Genomic DNA, 23,246 nt, shown 5'->3' on the forward strand with positions numbered 1-23,246 from the left:
TCGGGCTCAAGTTGTGTGTTTCTGGATACTATTAGGACTTGATTTTCGAGGTGGTTGTCAAGCCCAGTAAAACGGTCATAGTTGTGCAATTTCACGAAAATCAGACTTTCGACGCGCACCCAAGAGCAACTGGGTTTTGAGGTTGATCCTATGTTTTTAGATAGTATAGCACTAGCGATTCTACTAGTTTTGGGTCTTGCATTTCATATTTAAAGTGGTTCAAATTAATTTCACTGCTAATCTAGTTTAACACTTAGTAAATTTTTGTCTAATTTTCTAAAGGATTTTGTCCTTAGTAATTTCTGCCTGAGGTGGTACTCGGGTTTTTATACGGATTTTTTCGAGACGTTACACCTATATGTGTGTTTCTTGGGGGGGGGGATTTGTGCGTTGTTTTTCATTCTTCTACTTCATCTGGAATAGACTAGAGCAAGATCTCTATCAAAGGATTGATGTCGATACTTTAAACATTGTGATTGACAGTTAACAAATTAAGATATGATATTTGTGTTTTTCTTCAGCTTTTGATTCTATTCTAATTAAGAAACCCCAAACAATTAACATATGATTTTCCCCCCCCTTTTTTTTCTAGAAGTTTAAATTTCGATTCCTTTTAAAAACTCTAACAATTTAATGATATGCTTCAAAAATGAGGTGGACATCTAAGCACCAGTCGAATTTTACTAGAGGAGGAAAGCTCTGGTTTTTTATGGCTACGCGATGCATACATGGGGTTCTGTGGGCCCAATTTGAGTGCCTAGCCCATTGAAGACCCCACATGGATGATTATGCATCTTTGAAGGCCCCACACTGGGAAGATGCATGTTGGCTACCTAGTCAGACCATTTTTACTATTGGGTCATTATCATTGAACATCTTGATTATGGGTAACAAATGAGTTTAGTTTATTTAGTTGTTTGTATGTTTTGTTTTTTGTTTTTTAAAGCTTATATTTTGGTTGATTTTAGTGAGTTAGGAACAAATTTTATTTTATTGAGTGTCATTATGTGAAACTTTATCTGAGAGCGTATTTTTATAAAAAAATCTTTCCTAAGACTATATAAGGCTAGGACGTGCACACCCTAGCCATAATTAGGCATATGAAATAAAAATTCTTCTTTCTCTTTACTTTGAGATGAGACAAAATCTCATGTGATTGGAGTGGTGTAAAGCCATTGAGTGACTCCATCTTATCTATTTCTTTTATTTTCTTCATTCAAGGTAATATCTACATTTTTCTATGTTTTCCCTAAAAACCATCCCTAATCTTCGCCAAAACCCATCTAAACCTAGGCCTACTTACACCGTACCACTGTGTGGACCTCCACACGTGACCGTACGATAGTATGGACAACACTGTACGACTGTCTATATGGCCAACCCATATCCTCCCTATTTCCCACATTGATCCTTCCTCTTTCTCTCTAAAATTCATAACCCAAAGCCTAAAACCCTCAAGTCCAATCCTAGAACCTAGATTTCTCAAAACCCTAATATTAAACCTTAAGCTTAAGTCATCCAAAATTTCAAAACCGTAATACCTAAATTCTAACCTCCCTAGTCCTAAATCCTAATCCAATTACCCAATTTCTTAGTTTCAAAAAGTATTCCCAACCTACAATCCCATTAGCAAATCAAGAGATTCCCCTTAGAATTAAATCAACTCATATGCTAGATGGAAGTCCTACATTCCATAAGTCCTATCTAACCATGTTTTATAAGATTTAATTGACGAGTTGTGATTAAGTCTTGAATCTCAGCATATTTACATACTTGAATTCATTAAGCTTGTGATTGATTAACATTATTTTGTGCTTTAAATTATTTTAGTTAATCCGCTGATGATCTCATTACATCATTTTATCATTGAGTAATCCAAGTCAATGGTGCATTAAGTCACTGGCGCATTGGAATATGCTGTAAAAATCTACATGGCTAGAAGAATTGGTAGAAAACGTCAAGATCTTAATTAAGTTGTATGTTGTCATTCCATGTATTGCTCTTATTAATTAATGCCCAAATATAGGCCATTGGTAAAGATAATTATTGCTTTATTAGTTAAGAAGGTACCCAACTAGGAAATAATTGATAGATGAATGGAAATAAAAGTGCAATGGGTGGATAATGAGAAGTGAACCCTAATGCATTTTATTGTTTTTTTTTTTTTTTGTTTTTGTATATTCATAAATAAGGATAGGCATTCCTAGTGCTTTTCTCTACACTAAGAATATCTCGCTATACATTTAGATATGGTTGGATGTGACAGGATGCAGATTGAGAACTAACCTCGTCCATCTCTACCTAGTAACAGAGAGAGGCTCTGCGAAGCCACCATGATGCATGGGTTTTATCCACACTATTCATCCAATTTTTCATATTATTTTAAGATACAAACCTAAAAAATGAGGCAAATCTAAGGTTCAAGTGGATCACACTACGGGAAGTAGTAGTAGTAATGACACCCACCATTGAAACCTTCTTAGGGCCCATAGTGATGGTTAACTTCCATCCAACCGGTTCATAAGGTCAAAGTCACATATACATGTTAGTGCAGTTATTTACACCCATGTTTGTCAATTAGTAACTAGTTGTGTCTTGAAGTCGGATGAGTTCTAAGAAAATAAAGACCGGCGATGCAACTGGATTAGAAGCATCGAAGCCACATCGAAGACAAATGATTGCTTTTACGATCTTAAAACCTTGCAAATAGATAATCCCAACTAAAATAGGAAAACCCACCTAGGTCATCCATTCTAAGCCAATCCCAAGTCCATATCTTATATCCTATAGTCTTGGCTTAAGCAAGTCCCAAGTTAGTGAAAGATTTATTGGACAAAACAGGAAAAATAGAAAAATCTGTCCACTGTCGGTAGGATGAAGGTGCCATCGAAAAGCACATTCGGTACCACCGAAGATACTTTCAGTGCTACCAAAGGGGCTCAAAACAGTCCAGCAAGCTTACAACGATAATTCGGTGTCACCGACTGGATATTTCGGTGACACTGACTGCCACCAACAAATAAAGTTTGGTGCCACCGAAAGATACTGTTTTCAATCAGCAACTTGAAAATTTAATTCGGTACTACCGATAGATAATTCGGTACTACCGAAGCAAGTTCGGTGGTACCGAAGGTCACTTCTGTAGCACCGTAACATAGCCGTTTTCTATCTATTGGAAGTTTTTATCTATAAAAATGGCTTGTAGGAACTTGTAAAAAGCATGGATTAAGGCTGTTAAGAGTCCCTAGTGCAACCCAAGCTTATCCTAACCTATTTAGACTCTATCCATATGAAATTCATATTTTCTTCATTGTGATTCATCATCTTAAGAGCATTCAAAGCTCAAACTTATGAAGAACATGATCTCAAGCCTTCACTAGAGTATTAAGACCAAATTTATAGGTATATCATTGATCTCACTTATACTCTAGTGTATCCATCAGTTGAATCTCTTAAGAAACCCACTCATAACCTTCGTTAGAGATTCAACCAACTCCCATAACCTTGGTCACCTTTATAGGTATATCATATGCAAGGTTTTTCAAGATAGTGAAGTTGAGCCAACAGGTAAATCTAAGCGACGCGATCGGGGGAGCACCAGGAAGCTGATTTAAGCACGTAAGTGCGAAGATCAAGCATCCCAAGATGAGCTACAAAAGAAAACTTAATCCGACAAGTAAGTGTCATAGTGAAGAGTTCAAAAGTTTAGTCTCTATCCTCGTATATGATTGAGGCTAAGAGTTTTCAATCAACAAACTCGATTGGGTGCCTTATGTGGGACCTTAGCCAGTGGGCCTAAACGTTAGGTGCCTTGTGTGGGACCTTGACTAGTGGGCCTAAACGGTAGGTGCCTTATGTGGGACCTTAGCCAGTGGGCCTAAACGTGGGTTCTAGGTGTAGGACCTTTCCTCTTATGGAAAGCATAAATTGTGTCCTTAGTGTAGGACTGTAAAGGTTATCGGTGAACCTGTTTAAAACCATTGATAGTTATATCCGGTGCACTCTGAGATTGAGTATGGATGCCGGGAGTAGAGTAGGCACGTAGCCGAACCACTATAAATGCTTGTGTTTAGCATGATCATTTACGCATCTGTTTAGTCATGTTTACATATGCTTGAAAGTTTAATTTTGTATACATGATTGGATGAATGTTATTTACTGATAGGAAACACATTCCACATGCAAGCACACATCACTAGGCTAACTATTATATATGCATATCTTCAATAGCCTATGTTATTAGACCCTCTAACTGGCTTGGAAGCCATTAGAGTTACATTGCCTTGCTAAGTTTATTTGTAAATTATTTAAGTTTGGCCATAAAAGTTTTTCTTTGGTACAATCATTTGAAAAGTCATATTCACCTCCCTCTGGGACTATAAGAACAGTTCCATACTTCTACTAGTGCGGTGCAAACCATAATTTCAATACATAGATGAAGGTAAAATGCCCTCACCTATAATACAGGTAGGGTGAAGGTGTATGAACATTGGGCTAGGCCCAAACATGAATTTTTATTGTTGAGGCAACTGTCGAAGGTTGTTCCAACATGTTGTTTGTGTTACTTAATTAACAGGGTGAATATGCTTGGGCCTAAATTTGTATTTAGTAGCCTGAACAAGGATATTCAACTCATATGTCACATTAGAAAAGCTCTTACATGGCCAATACCATTCCACTTTTACACTCTTACTCTCATGAATGCCTAGTCTTAGGATCATTTTGGACCAAACTTTCCTTGAAATAGGTTTTCGATGAGCATGACTTTTATTACCTATTTTGGTGAGCATATAGATTTTGGTGAGTGGGAGATTAAGAGTTTGTGAAAGAGCATCAAATGCAATACATGAAGTACCTTTCGGCTCAAAATGATGTTCAAGCCTCCAATGCCCTTTTTTGTGTGCTTCCAAACAAGCTATCAAGCTCCCTGAAACTAGTTACCATTTTAGGTCGCATAAAACCTATGTAAATAGGATCCCACCAAAGGAAATCCTTCCAATGAGTTAATTCCAGTCCATACGAAAGTAAACTAATTATTAATATTTCTAAAACATTGAGTGGTGAGATCAATGATGATTCATATGTAGCCCATCCATGGTTTGACCGTACTTTAAACAGACTTGATGTTCATCATTATTTTCGTCAAATTTGGTTGGGGATGGTTTGTGTTGTGTTTTTCTTTGAAGGGCTTTGATTTCCGTCTTCCTTCGCTGATGTGTTGTGGTGTTTTTGGCAGGTAACTAAGGAGAAGCTCTTAGACTCAATTGAAGGCCATGCGCTAGGGGATGCTGAATTGGTGGCTATCTACTAATTCCAATTGATGAATCTAACTTAAAAAACTTTTATTTCTAAAGCTGTTTCATGTATGTTATGAGTATGAAAGAGGGTGGCACTAGTGGTGGAGATGAGTGTTGTCTACTGCTGAATGGGATTCTCAATGCAATCCTTCTAAAGTTGACACTTCCATGTGATTATGTGTCTGACCTATTATTGTTGTGTTCATATCCTCAGGGACAAATTCTTTACAATAACTTCTATTAATTGTAGCGGGTTAAAATAACCAAAAACCCCATGCTATGTGCATGAACCATGTTTTTTTTTTTTTTTTTTAATTTAAATTTTTTATTAAAAAAAAAAAACTAAAAAAGATTAGATGGATTTAAAACTCGGGTTAAGAAAATGTAAAATCTCCCATAAAAGCTCTTAAGGCCCTGTTTTAATACCATGAAAACAAAAACATTAGTATTTAATCATATGTTTCTGGATACATATTAAAAAAATGTCTTCTTCTTCTTCTTTTTTTCTTTGTTTTTTCTTTTCTTTTTTTTTCTTTTTTTTTTTTTTGTTAGAAAGTGGAAATGTCATATCACTTAAAAAATTCACATGGTTTTTTTTTTTTTTTTTAATAATTTCTTTGTGGAATCCCATTTTGTTTGAATATTTTCTACACAAATAATACTTATGCTTCAATGTTTCATTTTCATTATGGTTAGAGCATTTTAGTTTCCTTTCGTTTTCAACTATCCAAACAGTCCTTACACTGCCCTCTTGAGTTTAGTTTGTCCATTTTTGAGTCTCCATTCTTGAGTTTAGTTTGCCCATTTTTAGTCTCTCCATTCTTGAGTTTAGTTCGTCCGTTTTTAGAGTCTCCATTCTTGAGTTTAGTTCGTCCATTTTTAGAGTATCCGCTCTTGTGGGTGAGTCATTATATACCCCATTGGTCAAGAACTCAAAAGTTTCTTGTTGGGTTGGATCAATCCTTGACCAATTTAACCAAATTGAATTTTTATTACTCAAATGCATTTAGAATTGTTTTAAAACCATGAGTTGGGTAAAGTAATTAAAATATCGAAAATAAGTAGAGATGTGCATTGTCGTGTGAAATGATGGCAACAACTTATTGGTTGGGCCACCTTCGATTCACGTAGATTTTATATCAAAATCCCACTGACTGGTTGGAGACTTAGTTGAGTATCCCCGAATTGGGGTGAGTTGGTTGAGTTGTCCATTCTACTTGATAGTGACTTGGTTGAGTTGTCCATCCTACTTAATGAGTTTTGTTAAGACCTAAGTAGAAGAAATCAATAATGTTAGAGTTCGAATTCTAGACAAATTCAAACTATAACTAATAAAAGCATTTTCTAAACAAATGATCAATTTAACAAATTAACTAATAAAATCCTAAATGATGAGTCTATATGAATGACAGTGTAGCTCATTTCTACAATTTGTGTATGTCAGTCACCACGTTTATATCCAATTAACACATTTTTATCTAATTTTAGAATTTTAATTCTTGTATTATGATGATTCTACCATATTCTTATATATTTCATATTTATTTAAGGACCTGTCTTTTGTTCTTATAGGATGCACATAATTTTATTTAAAACAGTTGATAAAAGTTACGAAGTATGGTTTACCACCTCAAATTAGTACTTTACTAACATCACTTGTATTATATCTAGCAAGCCTAGAAGCTTACTTTTCCATTCTATCTCAATAATTGACATCATGTGTATCATATGTAGCAAGTTTAGAAGCTTAGCTTTTCATTCAACGTCTATGAAGGGATTTTTAGTAATTTTGAAATTGCTGCAAATTTCACTTTGTGTGTGTGTGTGTGTGTGTTTGTGTGCGTGTGTGTGTTCATTATTGTCTTTATCAACGGACCCTAGATTTCACGTACACTTTATATAATTGAAATTCACATCTCCTAATCTACCATGCCAAAGATTTATTCAATCAACATTATATATGGAAAGGATATTGTTTACTTCATTAATAATGCCGAGTGTTTACATTTTATTATAAGCATACCATTTTTCAACAAAAGCTTCGTTCTTTGACAAAATAAACCTGTCTTATTCAAATACCATTTTGAACCAGACTTTCCTCATTAAAAAATCATTTTGAAGCCATTCTTTCTTACCAAGTAATATGATATAAAATTCTTTCTATTGTCTAGAGCATGTAGGGTAACGCATGGAGTGAGTACTTTCGTAGATGAAAGTTTATATCATTATTTGACTTTAGTAGATGAGTTACTTTGTAAAGCTTCATGTTGTCTTTCTTGTCTTTCACTGGCTCACAGGTCTTGAAATTGCTTGTCATATGTGACATGCCTGGTAGCTTTTGTGTCAACTCATCAATCTTTCTTATTTTCCATCATATTGGCTTTGAAATTTACTACAAACAGTTTGTCAAACTCATATTTCTTTAGTTTTGATTTGCAATGTTTACATTCTTTTGCATGATGTCAATGTCTTCCATAGGCATAGTAGTCACCCTTCTTAAATTTATACCTTTTAAATTGTTGTGGCTTGTTAACATAATCTTACTCTCTTTTTCTTATTAGTATTAAAATTAGCATCAACTATATGATCTTTTGATTGTATTTGTAGTTATTTAGTCTCCTTATTGCAAAATCTATCTTCATCCTTAATTCAAAGATGTATCTTTAATTGCTCAAGCGAACTTATTTAAGTGAACTTATTTCGATAATCCTTCCATGATAGTAGCAATTTTAATATAATTGTCCTTACATGAAAATTCTCATCAATTTCATGCCAAATGACATGATTACATTGAGAGTTCATTTATGTAAGAATCGGCTTATTTTTAATAATTTTTAAAAATTTTATTACACGCCTTCCTATTCAGATACTTGGTCTTCACGTCCTATATTGGGTTTATAAGTGCATTGATAATATGATGGTGACACATATAAGTCATCATCCATCCACTTTTAAACCAAGTTGCTTTGTTCTTTGACTTCATCCTTAGTTATATGCTCAGTTGGATTGGATTGAACATGACACATTTTACTTAGTATATAAGTAATCATAAGCTACATCATGATAAACTCAGTATCTTATGTCCATCGATGACAATTCATGTTAGTTTACTAATTTGTGTGCCTTATTTGTCAATCACGTGAGTTTATGTGTTATGTAGCAGTCAGTTGAGCCCTTGAAAGCTGAAGACCAAAGATACAAGATGACATGGATCATCAAGGAGCAAAGAGCAAGTATATGAGGTGCCTTGATGAACCTAACCCTTGACCCAAAATAACCTTTGAAACTCTAGATAATCATGGCCAAATAGGTTAACCTTTGATTGACCATCCCTTAGCCTTGGGAACCTTAATTGAACATATTTAGATTAGCTTTAGAGGTCCCAAGTTGCTTAAAAACAAACTGTATAATTTCAGGCAAACTTTGTTCCTATCATATCCCCCTTCGGTCCCACTGAGAGTGCTCAAAATAAGACAATAGAAAAGTCATAAAATTTGTGTAATTTGGCTCCTGCTATAGAGTCCTTCATCTAGCGTTTGTGCGATTGAAGACCACGTTCGGTCCGACTAAATGTGGCAAAATATGTCCAGGAGCTTTCATGTTTTTTTTAGGGGCTAATTCGATGCGATTAAAGCCAATTTTGGCCGAATCGAAGATTTGCCATTTATGCCCATTTTATGACCATCAGAATTCAATTCTTTTGTAAAGAAGATATGGTCTTTTGGCATTCGGATGAGTTTTGGGTGCAATAGAAGCTTAAGAGATTCTCCACTCATATCTCACATTCTAAGCTTATAATCCCATGATATTTGATTATTCTTCTTAAGCTTTATCAATTTAATGAAGATTCCAACATAAATGTTGAAGATGAACTCAATCTCCCCCATTTTTTAGAGATTAGACCAAACCTTATTGATATACTATTTGTCTAAATCTTTTAGAACACTCATCTAGGTCAATCTCTTAAGAATTACAACATTCCCATATGTTGTAGCAGATTCACCCAACCTCCTATCACCTTGATCACCTCAATGAAGCATCGCATGCAAGGTGTTTGATGTCGGAGTTGAAGCATTGACAAAACATCGACATCAACAATCGAGGGATTAAAACGAGAGTTAATCAAAGTATGGGAGAGCATCGATCAAACTACCCAAGAAGACACGGCAAAGGGGCTCAATTTGACAAGTGTTAATTAATGAATCCATACTCTCTTTCATTGTTAAGATTGATGGTAAAAGTTTGTGACTCAAACTCGAAAGGTTTTTGTGTGGAGCCGAATTCACTAGACACGGGCGTGTACATGTTAAGTCTTCGTGGGAGCCTCTGGCGGGAGTAAATGTAGGCTCTTAGACTAGGACCGGGGCTATTGGTTAGCTGATAAAAAATCAACTAAAGTCTCTTGTGGGAGCCTCCAACGGGAGTGGACGTTAGGTCCTTGTGTAGGGCTATAAAGGTCAGAGGTGAACCTGATTTAAAATCTATAATAATGAATACCAATACACTCTAAAAGAGAGTGCATCCATCGAGAGTGGAGTAGAGGAATCGAACTACTATACATGCTTGTATTTGACATTGCCATTTGAGCAATTTTCTAATTATATTTATGTGATTAGTAAATCATATGTATGTATGATTAGATGAATGTTAGAATTTGAATAGTTAGCATATATATCCCACACAAATGTAGACTATCGTTTATAGACTAGTTGCTTGATTGGTATATCTATTGTAGTTTATGTGATTGAACCCTCTATTGGCTTAGAGGCCTTAGAGTTAATTTCCTTAATTAGTTTTAAGTAAGAAATTATTCATTGAAAGGTATAAATTTTATTTGGTCCTAATTATCCCCCCTTGACATATCCATTTATTCTATAGCTTCATTAAGCTTTTGTGTGTCGTGGTAGACTATTCCACATAATTTCAATCTTTTCCATCAAAATGATCCATTTATAATGTCAAAATTGATAAACTATCGTTATATGCATATTATCTTCAATTGTGAGATTCGTTGTTCAATGGAGGACACACTTGAAGAATTTTGACTTGTTGAAATGTGGCTTTTTAAATATACTTTACAACTCCTAATGATGCAACTGAGCCTTTTCGCACTTCACTGGGACTCAATCGAGCCTAGATGCATTATGCATATAGTTTATTTGCACTACTAGGAAGATAAGGTTATACTATTTTAACCTTACTTAAAAAACTAGAGGAACTAAAAGAACTCAGAGAAAAAAAATCAAAGAAGAAAGAATAAAAATAGAAGATTTCCATGCCTTCCGAATGGGTTAAAGTTATGTGTGTGTGTGTGTGTGTGTGTGTGTGTGTGTGTGTGTGTGTGTGTATTAAGTGACCTTTGGTGAAAAGTTATATAATTATGATACATACATGGATGGAATTAATATAGTGTACCATTCATACATCATTTAGTGGATACATGTATATGTCATTATGAATATACATTTAACATTATGAAGAGTACATGTATGCATATTTAATTACAACACCAGAAATGTGTGACACTATAAATTTTTAAACACGTGCATTAATTAAACCCGTTCATGTTCTCATTACTACCATGTAAAAGTTATGATCTTTTGATCATGCTTCATTAATGAACCTGATCATGAACTCTTAAATTTGAATACGGGAAATTAAAATTTTACTTTTCAATGTTCCAAATTCATATTCTCATGGATGCTCATCCATTCAACAAATGTTTCTTACAACAACTGTTCAACATAGATTCTAGAAAATGAACGGTTTAGATCACCATCAAAGATGCAATCCAAGGTGGAAACTCTCTTCCTGAGGTAGTCATTCTATGCGTTTTCCTATCAAAACCCAAGACAACACACTTTCCATTCCCCTTTCATACCCCTATGCATAGCCCCACAACCTACTCGACACACTCTCTCAATTCCTCCTACCCAAAATTGCGCCTAACAACATAAGCCCTTTCTTAGGTAAGTTGTCCTCTTCTTCTTCTTTTCTTACTAAGCTAAATTGACTACAAATTAGATTAGTCACATGTCAAGTCATGTATAAAATGAATTTATTGGACAAACTTAGCTCAAAACCTAGCTAAGTCTTCTGGTAATTAAGTTTCTTAATTATGGTTCTATAATAGGGCACTAGTATCCTCTAGGTTCATTGGAGCTGAAATTTGATTCAAGTTATTTGAGACCATAGCTTGCATCGTGATGATGATCTCATTTTCACATTTTAGGAGCCCAAATAGTCTAGACGCTCAAAATACTCCATACAATAAAATTTGTCCATTGATGCAGGTGAGGACGTGATGAGCTCTATCACCGTCTTCCACGATCGATAAATACCTTGAATTCACAAGAGAATCTCGAATCCATGAGAAGAAATGGAATTTTCAAGAAGTTCTTTAATTAATAGATCGAATCAATAATAAAAATGAGTTTAACACCCTTTAAATAACCCAAAAGACGTAGTCAAAGAGTTCTAATCAATCTAGGAAAGAACTTTAAAAAAAAAATTGCACAAATTTTCTGCATCCATCGACCTGTTGTCAAGGGTCCAGTCGACAGGTCGAAACAACTAAAATGTGTCCAAATATTTAAACTAGAAATTCTATGATTTTTGGCTTGTCGACTCGATCTGTCGACATGTTGAATTGGATTTCGACCTGTCGACAAGATTTGTTGACTTGTCTAAACTTGTAAAAATCAGTCAATAAGCAATCTGGAACAATATTTCAACCCGTTGAATAGTATTTCAACTTGTCTAAACTTACAGAAATCAGTTAACAAGCAATCTAGAATTTCTGGCAGAATTTAGATCTATCGACTAGTCAAACTATGATGAATTTTTATTGATTTCTCTTTGGGTTTATTTCGGTCCATATGCATTAGAAACGTACTTGATCCTTGTCCTACATTAGACCCCTCCACTTGAAAAAAACTCGTCCTCGAGTTATGTATTCAACTTCCTCAAGTTCTTCAATGGACTTGGTTCATAATACATTCAACTTCGGATGCCGACATTATCCTCTTCTTTGTACTCTGCAATATGCTTCTTTGATTTCTCATGGATATGAGTATAAAAGTTGCTACCCAAACTACCATATTCTCCATCGCAACACTAATTTCATGTAGTTTAGGCAATGAAAACAAGTCAAGTGCAGGTTTAGGAACTCGGGCATATACAACCTCAAATTAGTCTGGTAAGTAGATTGATTCTTCAGTAGATTGATTCTTCGTGTTGTTGAAGACAAACTCCACTTGAGAAAGACCAATATCTTGCATACGGGACAATTCGTCCGAAAGTTCGGCAAGTACAATCGTCTCGAATTCTTGAGACACTAGTATTACATCTTTTGGAATGTTCATGGACTGTGCATCTACTTTCTTTTCTACTAATGCCATTATTACTTCCATCTTCTCAAGATGTTTGATGAAGTCTCATTCATTTATGAGAGGTTACTCATCCACTTTAGAAGTATTGGGTTGGTTCTCCATTTTCACAAGGACCACACATGCACTACTGACGATTACGATGGCCTATCACGACTCCGTCTTGATTAGGTTGCCTCTCGTAGAAAAACACTTGGACTTCTCTTCATAACTAATCACTGATCGACTAGCCTGTCGATAATTTCAATATTGTTGGAACAATACATGATCGTAACCATTGGGGGGGGAGGGGGGGATCATGAACACAACAATTGAGGATGAAACAGTTGTTGTAAGCCATAAGTTATAACCTTATTCTTTTCAAGGATTTTCATATAGTCAAAGAATCGATAAACTTCAGAAAACCAACCGAAGAAATCCTCAATGTAAAGTTGGCCATTGAAGCTAGAAATATCAATTTTTATCATAAATTCTTGATCCGCCCAATCTACCTGATTATTGCTTTATCTGGGACATTGGAGGATCATGTCGTCGATCTCCTCATTGTTGGATCCCACCTAACTGCTGTCATCCCCTTGCAATCGATGCGATTACGAATTTCAACACCTACGGGGGGTGGATCACCACTACGGACACGGAGATGTCCTAGAGCCTCTATCATGGGATCTATGGCTGCTTGTAGCCCTTACATGTGTTGCCGATTCTCTCGCTATGCTACTTCGAAATTCACCACCGTTGAAGAAAAATTCCTTGGAGCACCATCCATGAGAATGTTGCTTGACCCGTCGTCAGAAGCCATCAATTCAAGGAAAAGCCCTGCTCTGATACCATTGACACAGGAGAGGACGTGATGAGGTTGATCACCATCTTTCTCAATCAATAAATACCTTGAATCCATAATAGAAAATCTCAAATCTATGAAAAGAAATAGAATTTCTAAGAAGTTTTTTAATTGATAGATCAAATCAATAATAAAAATGACTTTAACAGCTTTAAAATGACCATCAACAAACCTAAAATCGTAATAAAAGATTTCTAATTAAATAAGGAAACAAATTCAAAAAATCGTGCAAATTTTCCGTGTCCATCGACTTGTTGTTGATGGTCTCAATGGACATGGGAAAATTGCGTGATTTTCTGAATTTGTTTCCTATTTTGATTAAAACTATTAGATTGCGTTTTTAGGATTTGTTTAGGGTTATTTAAAGGGTGTTAAACTCATTTTTATTATTAATTCGATCTATCAATTAAAAAACTTTTTAGAAATTATATTTCTTCTGGTGGAATCGAGGTTTTCTTTTGTGGATTCAATAGCATCTTGTGGATTCAAGGTATTTATCGATTGAGGAAGATGGTGATCAACCTCATCACGTCCTCCCCTGCGTTAATGGTATCAGAGCAAGGCTTTTCCTTGAATCGATGGCTTCTAACGACATGTCATGAAACATTCTCATGGATGGTACTCTAGAAAATTTTCGTTTAATAACAATGCCTTTTGAAGTAGCTCAGCAAGAGAATTGGTACGGCACGCAAGGGCTGCATGCTGCCATTGATCGCATGATGGAGGCTTTAAGGCAATTCTGTGTCGTGGCGGTGATCTGCCCCCAGCAGACGTTGAAATTTGTAATCGCATCGATCGTAGGGCGATGCTAGCAGTTAACCGCAGGATCATGCCAGAGGAGTTGAAATCCATCGACGAGAAGATCAATGCCATAATCATTTAATATCCCAGACAAGGCGGCGATCGGTTAGATCGGGCAAATCGAGAATTTCGGATAAAAGTCAATTTTTCGAGCTCCAATGGCTAACTTCACATTTAGGATTTCTTTGATTGACTTTCTGAAGTTGAGCGATATTTTTTACTATATGAAAATTCCTAAAGAGAAGAAGGTCAAACTTGTGGCTTACATGTTAAAGGGCTGAGAAAGAATTAATAAATAATATATCCTTATGATAAATTTGGATAATCCAAATACCAGTTCTCCTCGGTCAATGATGACGGAGCCACATCAAAAGAAGGTCTAAGCATAAGACTGTTTGAAGAATGGTGGAGCTCAAATGGGTACAGATGCTCTGCTTCAGTTGTTTGTCAAAGGCATTCTTATTTCACCTTGCCATGTTTTCGGCATCCAGACAGGTTTGTTTCTTTGTAACCATATACACACCATACCCATAGGGTTCCATCCTAGCTGTAATTTGTTGTTGTATTTCCTTTGCCCAGTCTGCTTGTATTCTAAGCACAACAACTCCGGCTCAAATTTTGTGATTATTGGGCCACATATTGGTGGGGCTCATTAAGTTAATTGGCCGATATTGAGCGGCTTCACTTTTAAAGATGGACAACCATGAACGGATTTGGTAGATGATTCCCGACTCAGTATCTTACTCTTAAAGATGGTTAGGATCATCTGGTTAGGGATACAAACGGGGCAAAGAAGGTTTTAGATTGAGGGATTGTTAACTAGTTCTAAGAGAGTTTGATGATGGTTAGGATCCTCTGCTGCTGGGTCCCATAGTTCTAAGAGTTTTTGACCCTTGGAAGGGTCTCAACTTGATTAGATAACATTTGAACTCGCTGACGAAAGTGACTGGGTTAATGAAAATAAAACACAAGGGTTGCGGTATAACTTGGTCGACTAGATATATGACTGGGCGGCGTGAGCCAAACCGAGTCACTCACCGCGTCAGGTGTTTTCGTCATAAAAAATCAAATCAAATCAAATGGGTCAAGTGCAAGGAACAAAATACTCAAAACCTCCTGAGCAACTGCGTGCAGGTACAACCGGTGCGCCAAGAAGTGCAATGTGTTTTATTTTGGTTATTTTATTTACTTAACCATATTTCAATAATTTCAAATTTTTCCTACAAAATATAATTATAAATTTATAATTCTTAAAATATCAAGTCATTGACACACTTGAGTTGCCAGAGTGACTCGACCTGACCCTTCTTGACATAGAGTCGAGCTTTGGGGTATTTGAACCACCTGGGACCATGGAGGAATGTGTGTCTGTTGGGTCAGGTATGTCACTCAACCGAACCTCAGCCAAACGTAGGGGGAGTTAGGCTGAATCCTGACTCAACCCAACCTCAACCTGAACTATTCAGTACTTAATAACAACCCAATTTAGGTTGGGTTGGTTTTTGTCAGCTTGGGTTAACATCTAAGATATACTAATTTAATAAGATAATACATAAAACCAAGCATTAATGATTTAAGATATACTATTTTAAGTAACAGTTACAGCTATCCAAATAAGAGTACCAAAAATATCTAGAATCGTTGGTCATAAACAAATATAATTGAACATATAGATAAGAAACTCGTGTAGAAGTGGAAAGAGAATATTATGTGGACTGCACAATGGGTTGCAATGGCTTGGTTTGGGCGGATGGGGCCGGACCCGCATTAAGACCCAATGCCCATGCCTGGCCCAAGCTTGTTATGGGCCTACCGTAGCAGGACCAATCCTGGCTAAAAACAAAATTGGTTCAGCTTGGGCCTGATTTAAAAAATTAGATGGATCCGGGCCTGATTCGATTTAACCTGACCAAGATCGAAAATTGAAAATATTCCTATTTCTCCCTTGAATTTTCCTAATTTTCCCAATATATATGTTTATCAAGTGGGCTGCACGTGCACAAAGAAACAATTTAGAAGGATGAAACAAGCCTTTTGAGGTAACATGGGATATTGGTAGGACATAACACATTGATATCGAGTCGGGTTGCATTGGGCTGGGTTGGGCTAAAATGACTTGAGCCAAAGCCAGGCCTGAATTTTGATTGGGCCATGCGTGCAAGGGCCAAGCCCAGGCCATGGCAAGCTAGTATGTGCAAGTGCGCCAGGCTCATCGGGGTTGGGGGTTACCAGCCTTAGCTAGCATGGACCGTTCCATCATGAACCCTATTTTCTACGTTGGTCATGATTTTATATTATCTTTGTTATTTATTATCTTGTGTCAAGGGTTGGAGCCAAGCCTAGCCCAAAAGGTTTGGCTGGGTCGAGGAACTTTAGCCCCAGAAGAACCCAACTTAATCCAACCTAATCCCACACAATCTAAAGTTTCGGTGGCCTAGTTGGGTTCTGTCGGCTCAACCCAAGTTGGACTCTGAAGCCCAGGTAGGTTAGGTTTAGTGTAATATTGGAGAAACTTTGTGACCCCTTCCAAATGCTTATGTGAGGTCCACACATGGCAGACACTTTATACTGGAAAATCCCGACCACCCTACTTGGAAAAAGATACAAATGATCAACGGTTTGAAATAGTTCAGTTAGAGAATCTTTGCTGGGAGGACTCCATCTGCAACAAGTCCCATCACATGATCAGTTCGGATCCTCGAAACATGACCTAAACAAGGGGTTGTTTGGGAGAGTGTATTCCTTAATGATTGGTGTGAAAAATGGTGCGTTTGGGGAGTGTATTTCATGATAATTGGTGTGAAACACCCCTTCTTTTTGTTTGCCGGGGAGGGGGGGTATTTGGTGTGAATTGTAATCCATTTTACATGAAAAAGCCCCTATTTGAAATATCTCCATCGAGATGTGTTCCCGATTCCAAGCACACCAATTCCTCCCAACAGTTTAAAAAACAATGGCTAGGAGCTATGAAAAAAAATCTCACATGCACTCCTCGCCATGGTCAATGCCACATGCTGCAGCTGTGGGTACATGCCAAGGCCCACCATGCCGCCATCTTTCTCTATTTTCTTTCTGATTTTTAAAGACCAGTGATCATAACCACTGGCTGCTGAATGCGCAAGCCGATAAATATTCGCGGGTTCTGCTTTTGGCCAACCCTTTTGTCTCCAATCCGGTGGCTATGGCTGCCACATGGTAGAATTGGGTTCTAGAGCTGGGTTTCTACCAATCTAGAGAATAGAAAAAAGGGTCGCAGACATGGGTAATGGGCTTGGTCGTGGAGATGGCTTAAATAAAATGAGTTGTTTTACATTTTGAGCTCGCTAGGGAAATCTTGGCTAGCTCGATTCAGTTCAGCCAGTGGTCAACCCCAGCTCAGATCTCAGCTTGGCTTTATCATTGATCTTGATTGGCCAACTCAGCTCGGTTTGGTCAGCAGCTTCGGCTAGCTCTACCCGAGTTCAAGCGATCGAGTCGAGTTCATGTTCGAGTTCTCAAGTGAGTTCCATTTCGAGTTTGAGGTTGTACATAAAATCCAATTCATCCTACAATAGAAGTAAAAATGAAGCCAATCTATTGACAAAAAAGTAAAAAATATTACATGCTTAAAGTGTTTATAACATTAGATGTGTTTTTATCATTACTTATTATAAGAGAGGAGATTCGTTTGTCAAGATGCTATCTAATTTTTCATATAGGTAGTTGTTTACTTCTCTTGAATCAGAATGTAGAGAGAGTTTCATTGTGCTTTTATATAGTTCGAATTAAAATTTTCAAGTTTTCTTTATGAGTAGATTTACATTGAGTAAACAACACCCTATAAAATGCACCGAGATTGGAGAGAAACTTGAATTGTTTGTTATTTTTCTTCTTTAAAACAAAAAAAAGAAAAAAAAAAAAAAAAAAACTCATGCTCGATCCTATATCGGCATTATATTATCTTAGAGGACATCGTTGATGTCTAAAATCCTCTTTTATACTACGTTTCAAGGGGAGTTGTAATTGCTCTTCTTCAAATACTAATAATCTAGATTCCTTGTCTTCCCCTTTCTTCCAAGTTATCTCTAATTTTCATGTATCATAACTTTTTTTCCAATTACAAGTCTTTTGGAAGGTTTGAATGGGGTGGAGGGTTTTTTATTTGAATATAGAAGGGTTTGAAAAAGAAGTTAGACCTCCTTTAAGACTTTTAAGACATAATTTTGCATCTTCATCCTGACATGATAGGTGTAACCTGAGCTGATTAGTTTTGTTAACAAATTTTTCGCTACACAAATGACACAAAATTTTCATTTTTTCAGATTTCGGAGAGTGGACTAAAGAACTGTGGTCTCAAATATTGATCGATGAGTCAGTTGACGACATATCTATACTCTATGTATTGAAAAAATAAGTATTTTGACAATAATAAAATATGATAAACAAAAGCAATAATGAAATATGAATTATATGATAAATAAAAATATAATATGAAAATAAAATAAAAGTTGTTGCATTTATAGCCCCTTTCAACATTATAATCAAGTACACATTATATCACTTTCAAGTTTCAACAAATTAACTACAACTTCCTTCATGTTGATGTTGTTGCAGGTGTAGTATTATTTTGAAACTTGATCTCCTCTTCAATATCAAAACTATTATCTCCTCAAACCAAACGTAACCACTCTTGTGTACAAATTAACTCTTTAACTGTTTTTAGTGAAAAAGAGATTCAATGTTTGCACACAACCCTAATGCAACTATTGAAATTGAAATTAAAAATAAGTCCTGTACCATCACCAATAGTGTAGGGTATTTTGTTTCACTGACTCTCATCTTCCATATAATGTCTCGAAAAAATCCGTACAAAGACCCAAGTATCACCTCAAGCAGAAATCGCTAAGGATCAAATTATATAAAAATTAGATGAAAATTAATTAAGTACTAGACTGAATTAATTAGTAGATTAGCTTGAACCACTTTCTATGTAAATTGCAAGACCTAGAACTAGTAGAATCGCTAACTCTACGTACGTGAAAATTCAAGAGAAATCTCAAAACCCGGTTGCTCTTGGGAGCATATTAAAACTCCATATCGGACTTGGACCGCGCGTCATAAGTCCGATGACTACAAAACTATATGGTTATAACCGCCTTACTAGGCTTGACAACCACCTCGGGAATCAAGTCCAAATAGTATTCGAAAACACACAACTTGAGCCTGGAGCGAAGTGTGTGAGAAATGCGAATATCTTTAGAAAATGAACTCAAGCTTAAGTAAATTGGATCATTCGCTTGCAGGCCAATTTTAAGGTTTCAGACCATCAAATTTGGACCCAACTACACCCTTGGATTAGGAAAATTTTTCAACACATGTCAGTGTACTTGTGGCCCTAATTGAGTGACGATGGCCGTTGAACTGAAACTGTCCTTCATGGTCAATCTACAAATCCGATCAGACCGAAACTTTAACCTGGCATAGATCCATTACCAGGAAACTTTTTTCGGACCGTATGTAGGAAATGGACCTCCAGATGAGCTCCGTTGGCCCGAAACAAATGCCTTTTGGTTATAACCTAAGTGTACCATGGCCCTGGAGCCATTCGAACCACTTCTGGGTCTATATAAGGGCCTTAACCCCCCTCTCTCATTCCGTACGAATTTCCTAAACCCTAGGAGAGAGAAGAGAGAAAAGAGTAGGAAAGAGTGAGGAGAAGTGAGAGAGAGTTGTGGTTTGTTGCTGGGATTCATTCCCGCCACTCCACATGCTAGATTCCCTCTTCCGTGTCGCTATACCGGCAATTTCGACTCCATTTTTAGGTAAGGAATCCTAACCCTAATCTGTTTTAGGTATCCAAATAGGTAGATCGGTGAAATAGCTAACTTATTTCATGCTATAGGTAGCCGTTGTGCTGTAAACAAAGGCGTAGTGTACGAACCGAGTTTGTAATCGGCGTACCGACGAAAGGTGCGGACTATAAATATTTAGGTTTTGGTTTTCAAAGTTTTCAATGTCAGTTAATGATTTATGACTGACTTGATTGTTGTCACATGTGCTTAGATACGGTATTTTCCGTGTATTACACATATATATGAACTATGTTGAATATAATGCATTCCATGTGTTTGTTGAAATGTTTGAATGAATATGGAATTATGAATTATGCTTGCCATGATTGTTAATTGAGGACACATGATTGTTGTATGTGCGACAACTCCTTTGCGAAACGAATTGCCATAAAATATGTTATAACTAATTTATTATGTGTGTGTTGATATGTGTAGTCTAAATGTTTGATAAAATGTCTGAATGAACAATTGTTTGATGAAATGTATTTATTAAAGGTGTTAAGATGAGATTCTCAATTACCTTAACTATATGAATAGATTCCTTCATGTAATTTAAATTTGGCTATGTGATTTATGTTATGAAATGCATATGTATGATGTTTTGTTCACTACATATTTTATAAAATGCTTAAATAATTGCAATGATTGAATTGTTTGTTCAATATTGTTATGACTACCATATGTGAATGCTATTGCATTGAAGTGTGATTGGGACTACGATGTAGTCCAGGCAATCGGTAACAGTTTCCGATCGAGTGGCCGAACTAGTTTCGCCACGACGGATACGTTCGATGAATTCGAGTCGTACGGTGATTATCGATAGTGGTTAGGCCGTGAGGAGTGCATACGCGCTCCATGTCGATTAATTCAACATGCACTGATACCAATCGAGCTTGTCAAGTAACCCGATTGTCCTAATCTATGTTCACCATATATGGACGCAACTGTTTGAATCTAAGGTACCACTTACCACTGAAAAGCCCGTTTAACCTTGGTACCACAATCCACTAAGACTCATGAGCCAGGCATGGTAGTATGGGACACCGTGGTCGAGCTGTCAGCCTACGCTGGGGTGACAAGCCTCCCCGTAGTGTCCATTGAGCAACCCAAACTCGTGAGCCGAATACGGTGGTATGAGACACTGTATTCGAGCTGTCGGCCTACGCTAAGGTGACGAGCCTTTCCCATAGTGACCTTGAGTATAATCTAGTCCTATGCCGAGGTGACAAGCCTCCTGTGGTGACCTGAACTTGCCTGTCCACTGTTTTTAAATCAGGGGTGACGTTGCTCTATAACTTGCCTATCGTATGTGATTAACTAAGATTGACGACCCTAGATGGATCATTGTTTGGGTAAATGATATAAAGGGAGGTACCTTAGCTTCCCAAACCGTCTATATAAATAAATCTAATTAAGTATTGGCTAATACGATCATGCACCGCATTGCATATGATTTAGCGACGAAGTACACGTGTCCGGAGTGGTGCATGCCGCGATCGTGAGATGATGTCGTAGAGGGAGTGTAGGCGAGGGCATGCATCATTACAACATATCATTCCTGCATTAACAAGAGTATTTAGGACATGATTGTTGTACTGCTTTATCATTACTGCTTGATTGAATTGATAATATATTAACATTTGCCTTATAGCTCCACTGAGTTGATCACTCACTCCCACTTTGGGACAGTGTTTTAAAATACCAACCAGACTCTGTTATAACTTCAGATGATGACGTACTTATAAGGCGGAGCCTGACTTCTATGATGAAGAAGAAGAGTTCTCCTATATGCAACTCTCTGGTGGGTCTACGTGACCTAGAGTTGCACCGACGGGATTGTAGGGATACAAATTAGTTGGACATTACACTTGATCATTTTGTAAATTTTGAAACTATACATGTAATTATTCCACCTGGTGACATGTTCATACTTTGGGGACTTACAACCACTTATATACTTTATATACTTATCACAGTATTCCGCTTACGTAATCAAATTATCTCTGGAGTATGATATGCTGATTTAGTGTAATCTCATTCATGTTTAATGCAATAATACGGACAACATTTAACCATCATTATCTATGTTGTATAAGTGATGCGTTAGAACTCGAAGCTGAGCTTCTGCTCGACTCCTGATTTTCAGGGTGTTATAAGTTGGTATTAGAGTATGATTTAGATCAAAATGAACCTGGGTTATGGTAACACGATGCACACTGACGTATTTTGACTTAGGAGGGGGCGATGAAACGTAGAAACGGTTGTAGAATTCCAAGTTTCACTGACAGGCGAAACTAACCATTGAAATCAGACCCGTAGGCATCTGTGATCATGTGTGATGATCCCAATTCTTTTTCAGGCCGTCAATCGATGGGTTTAGACGATGATTCGGTGTATTCCACACTCAAATAACCTGAAAAGCATGAATATACACAAGATGAAACCCGAAACCGCACCAAACAGACTCAGGGGCCTAAACCACATAAAACAGTGGGACCCAAGGTAGGCCCCATGCATTTTCAGCACCCTGGGGTGGATGCCATCGCCCTAGGTCCAGCGGACAGCGATAGCATCGCACCTAGGGCGAGGCCTCGCGGTCCACGGACAATGAGCCGGTTGGGCCGCTGCGGGCCGGTCGGGCCGGCCATTGTACATGCGTGTGGGGCCCACAAAATCATGTGGGGGCCCCCTATACCTCCCCATTTGCTTCATTTCTTCCATTTCCACCCCTCCAAGCTTTCCAAATCTCCCAAAATCTCATTTTTCTCTCTCAAAACTCCCCTCCATTCTCATATCATCTTCTTCATCACTACATACCCATCTCCCACCAATCCTTTCAAACCCATCTCTTATCTCCCTTATTTTCTCCCATTTAGGCACATAAACCCTCCATGGTGTCTCAAAAATCTCGAGGTCCAACAACCCATCTCATCCCTCCATTTTGTTTCACTCTCATGGTTCTTTTTGAGCTAGTGGCGACTATATTTTCGCTTTCCAGAGGGCTTCCACAGATGAAGTTGGGCCTAGCTGCCCAACCCATCCAAGGAAGAAATCAGGCGTCGAAGCTAATATAAGCGTCGCACGAGAG

The 23,246-nt window shown here is 37.2% G+C and overlaps 1 protein-coding gene across 1 annotated transcript in view; it reads left to right on the top strand.

Moving 5' to 3' along the window:
- Positions 1 to 5,464, top strand: part of LOC131253377 (uncharacterized) — a 64,323-nt gene extending 58,859 nt beyond the window's left edge. Inside the window, exon 2 of the mRNA XM_058254338.1 lies at positions 5,237 to 5,464. Coding sequence (XP_058110321.1) covers positions 5,237 to 5,311 — 75 coding nt within the window. The 3' untranslated portion in view covers positions 5,312 to 5,464. The remainder of the gene's footprint in view (positions 1 to 5,236) is intronic.
- Positions 5,465 to 23,246: the final 17,782 nt, after the last annotated feature.

This window comes from Magnolia sinica, chromosome 8, assembly GCF_029962835.1.
Source record: "Magnolia sinica isolate HGM2019 chromosome 8, MsV1, whole genome shotgun sequence".
NCBI classification, from domain to species: Eukaryota; Viridiplantae; Streptophyta; class Magnoliopsida; order Magnoliales; family Magnoliaceae; genus Magnolia; species Magnolia sinica.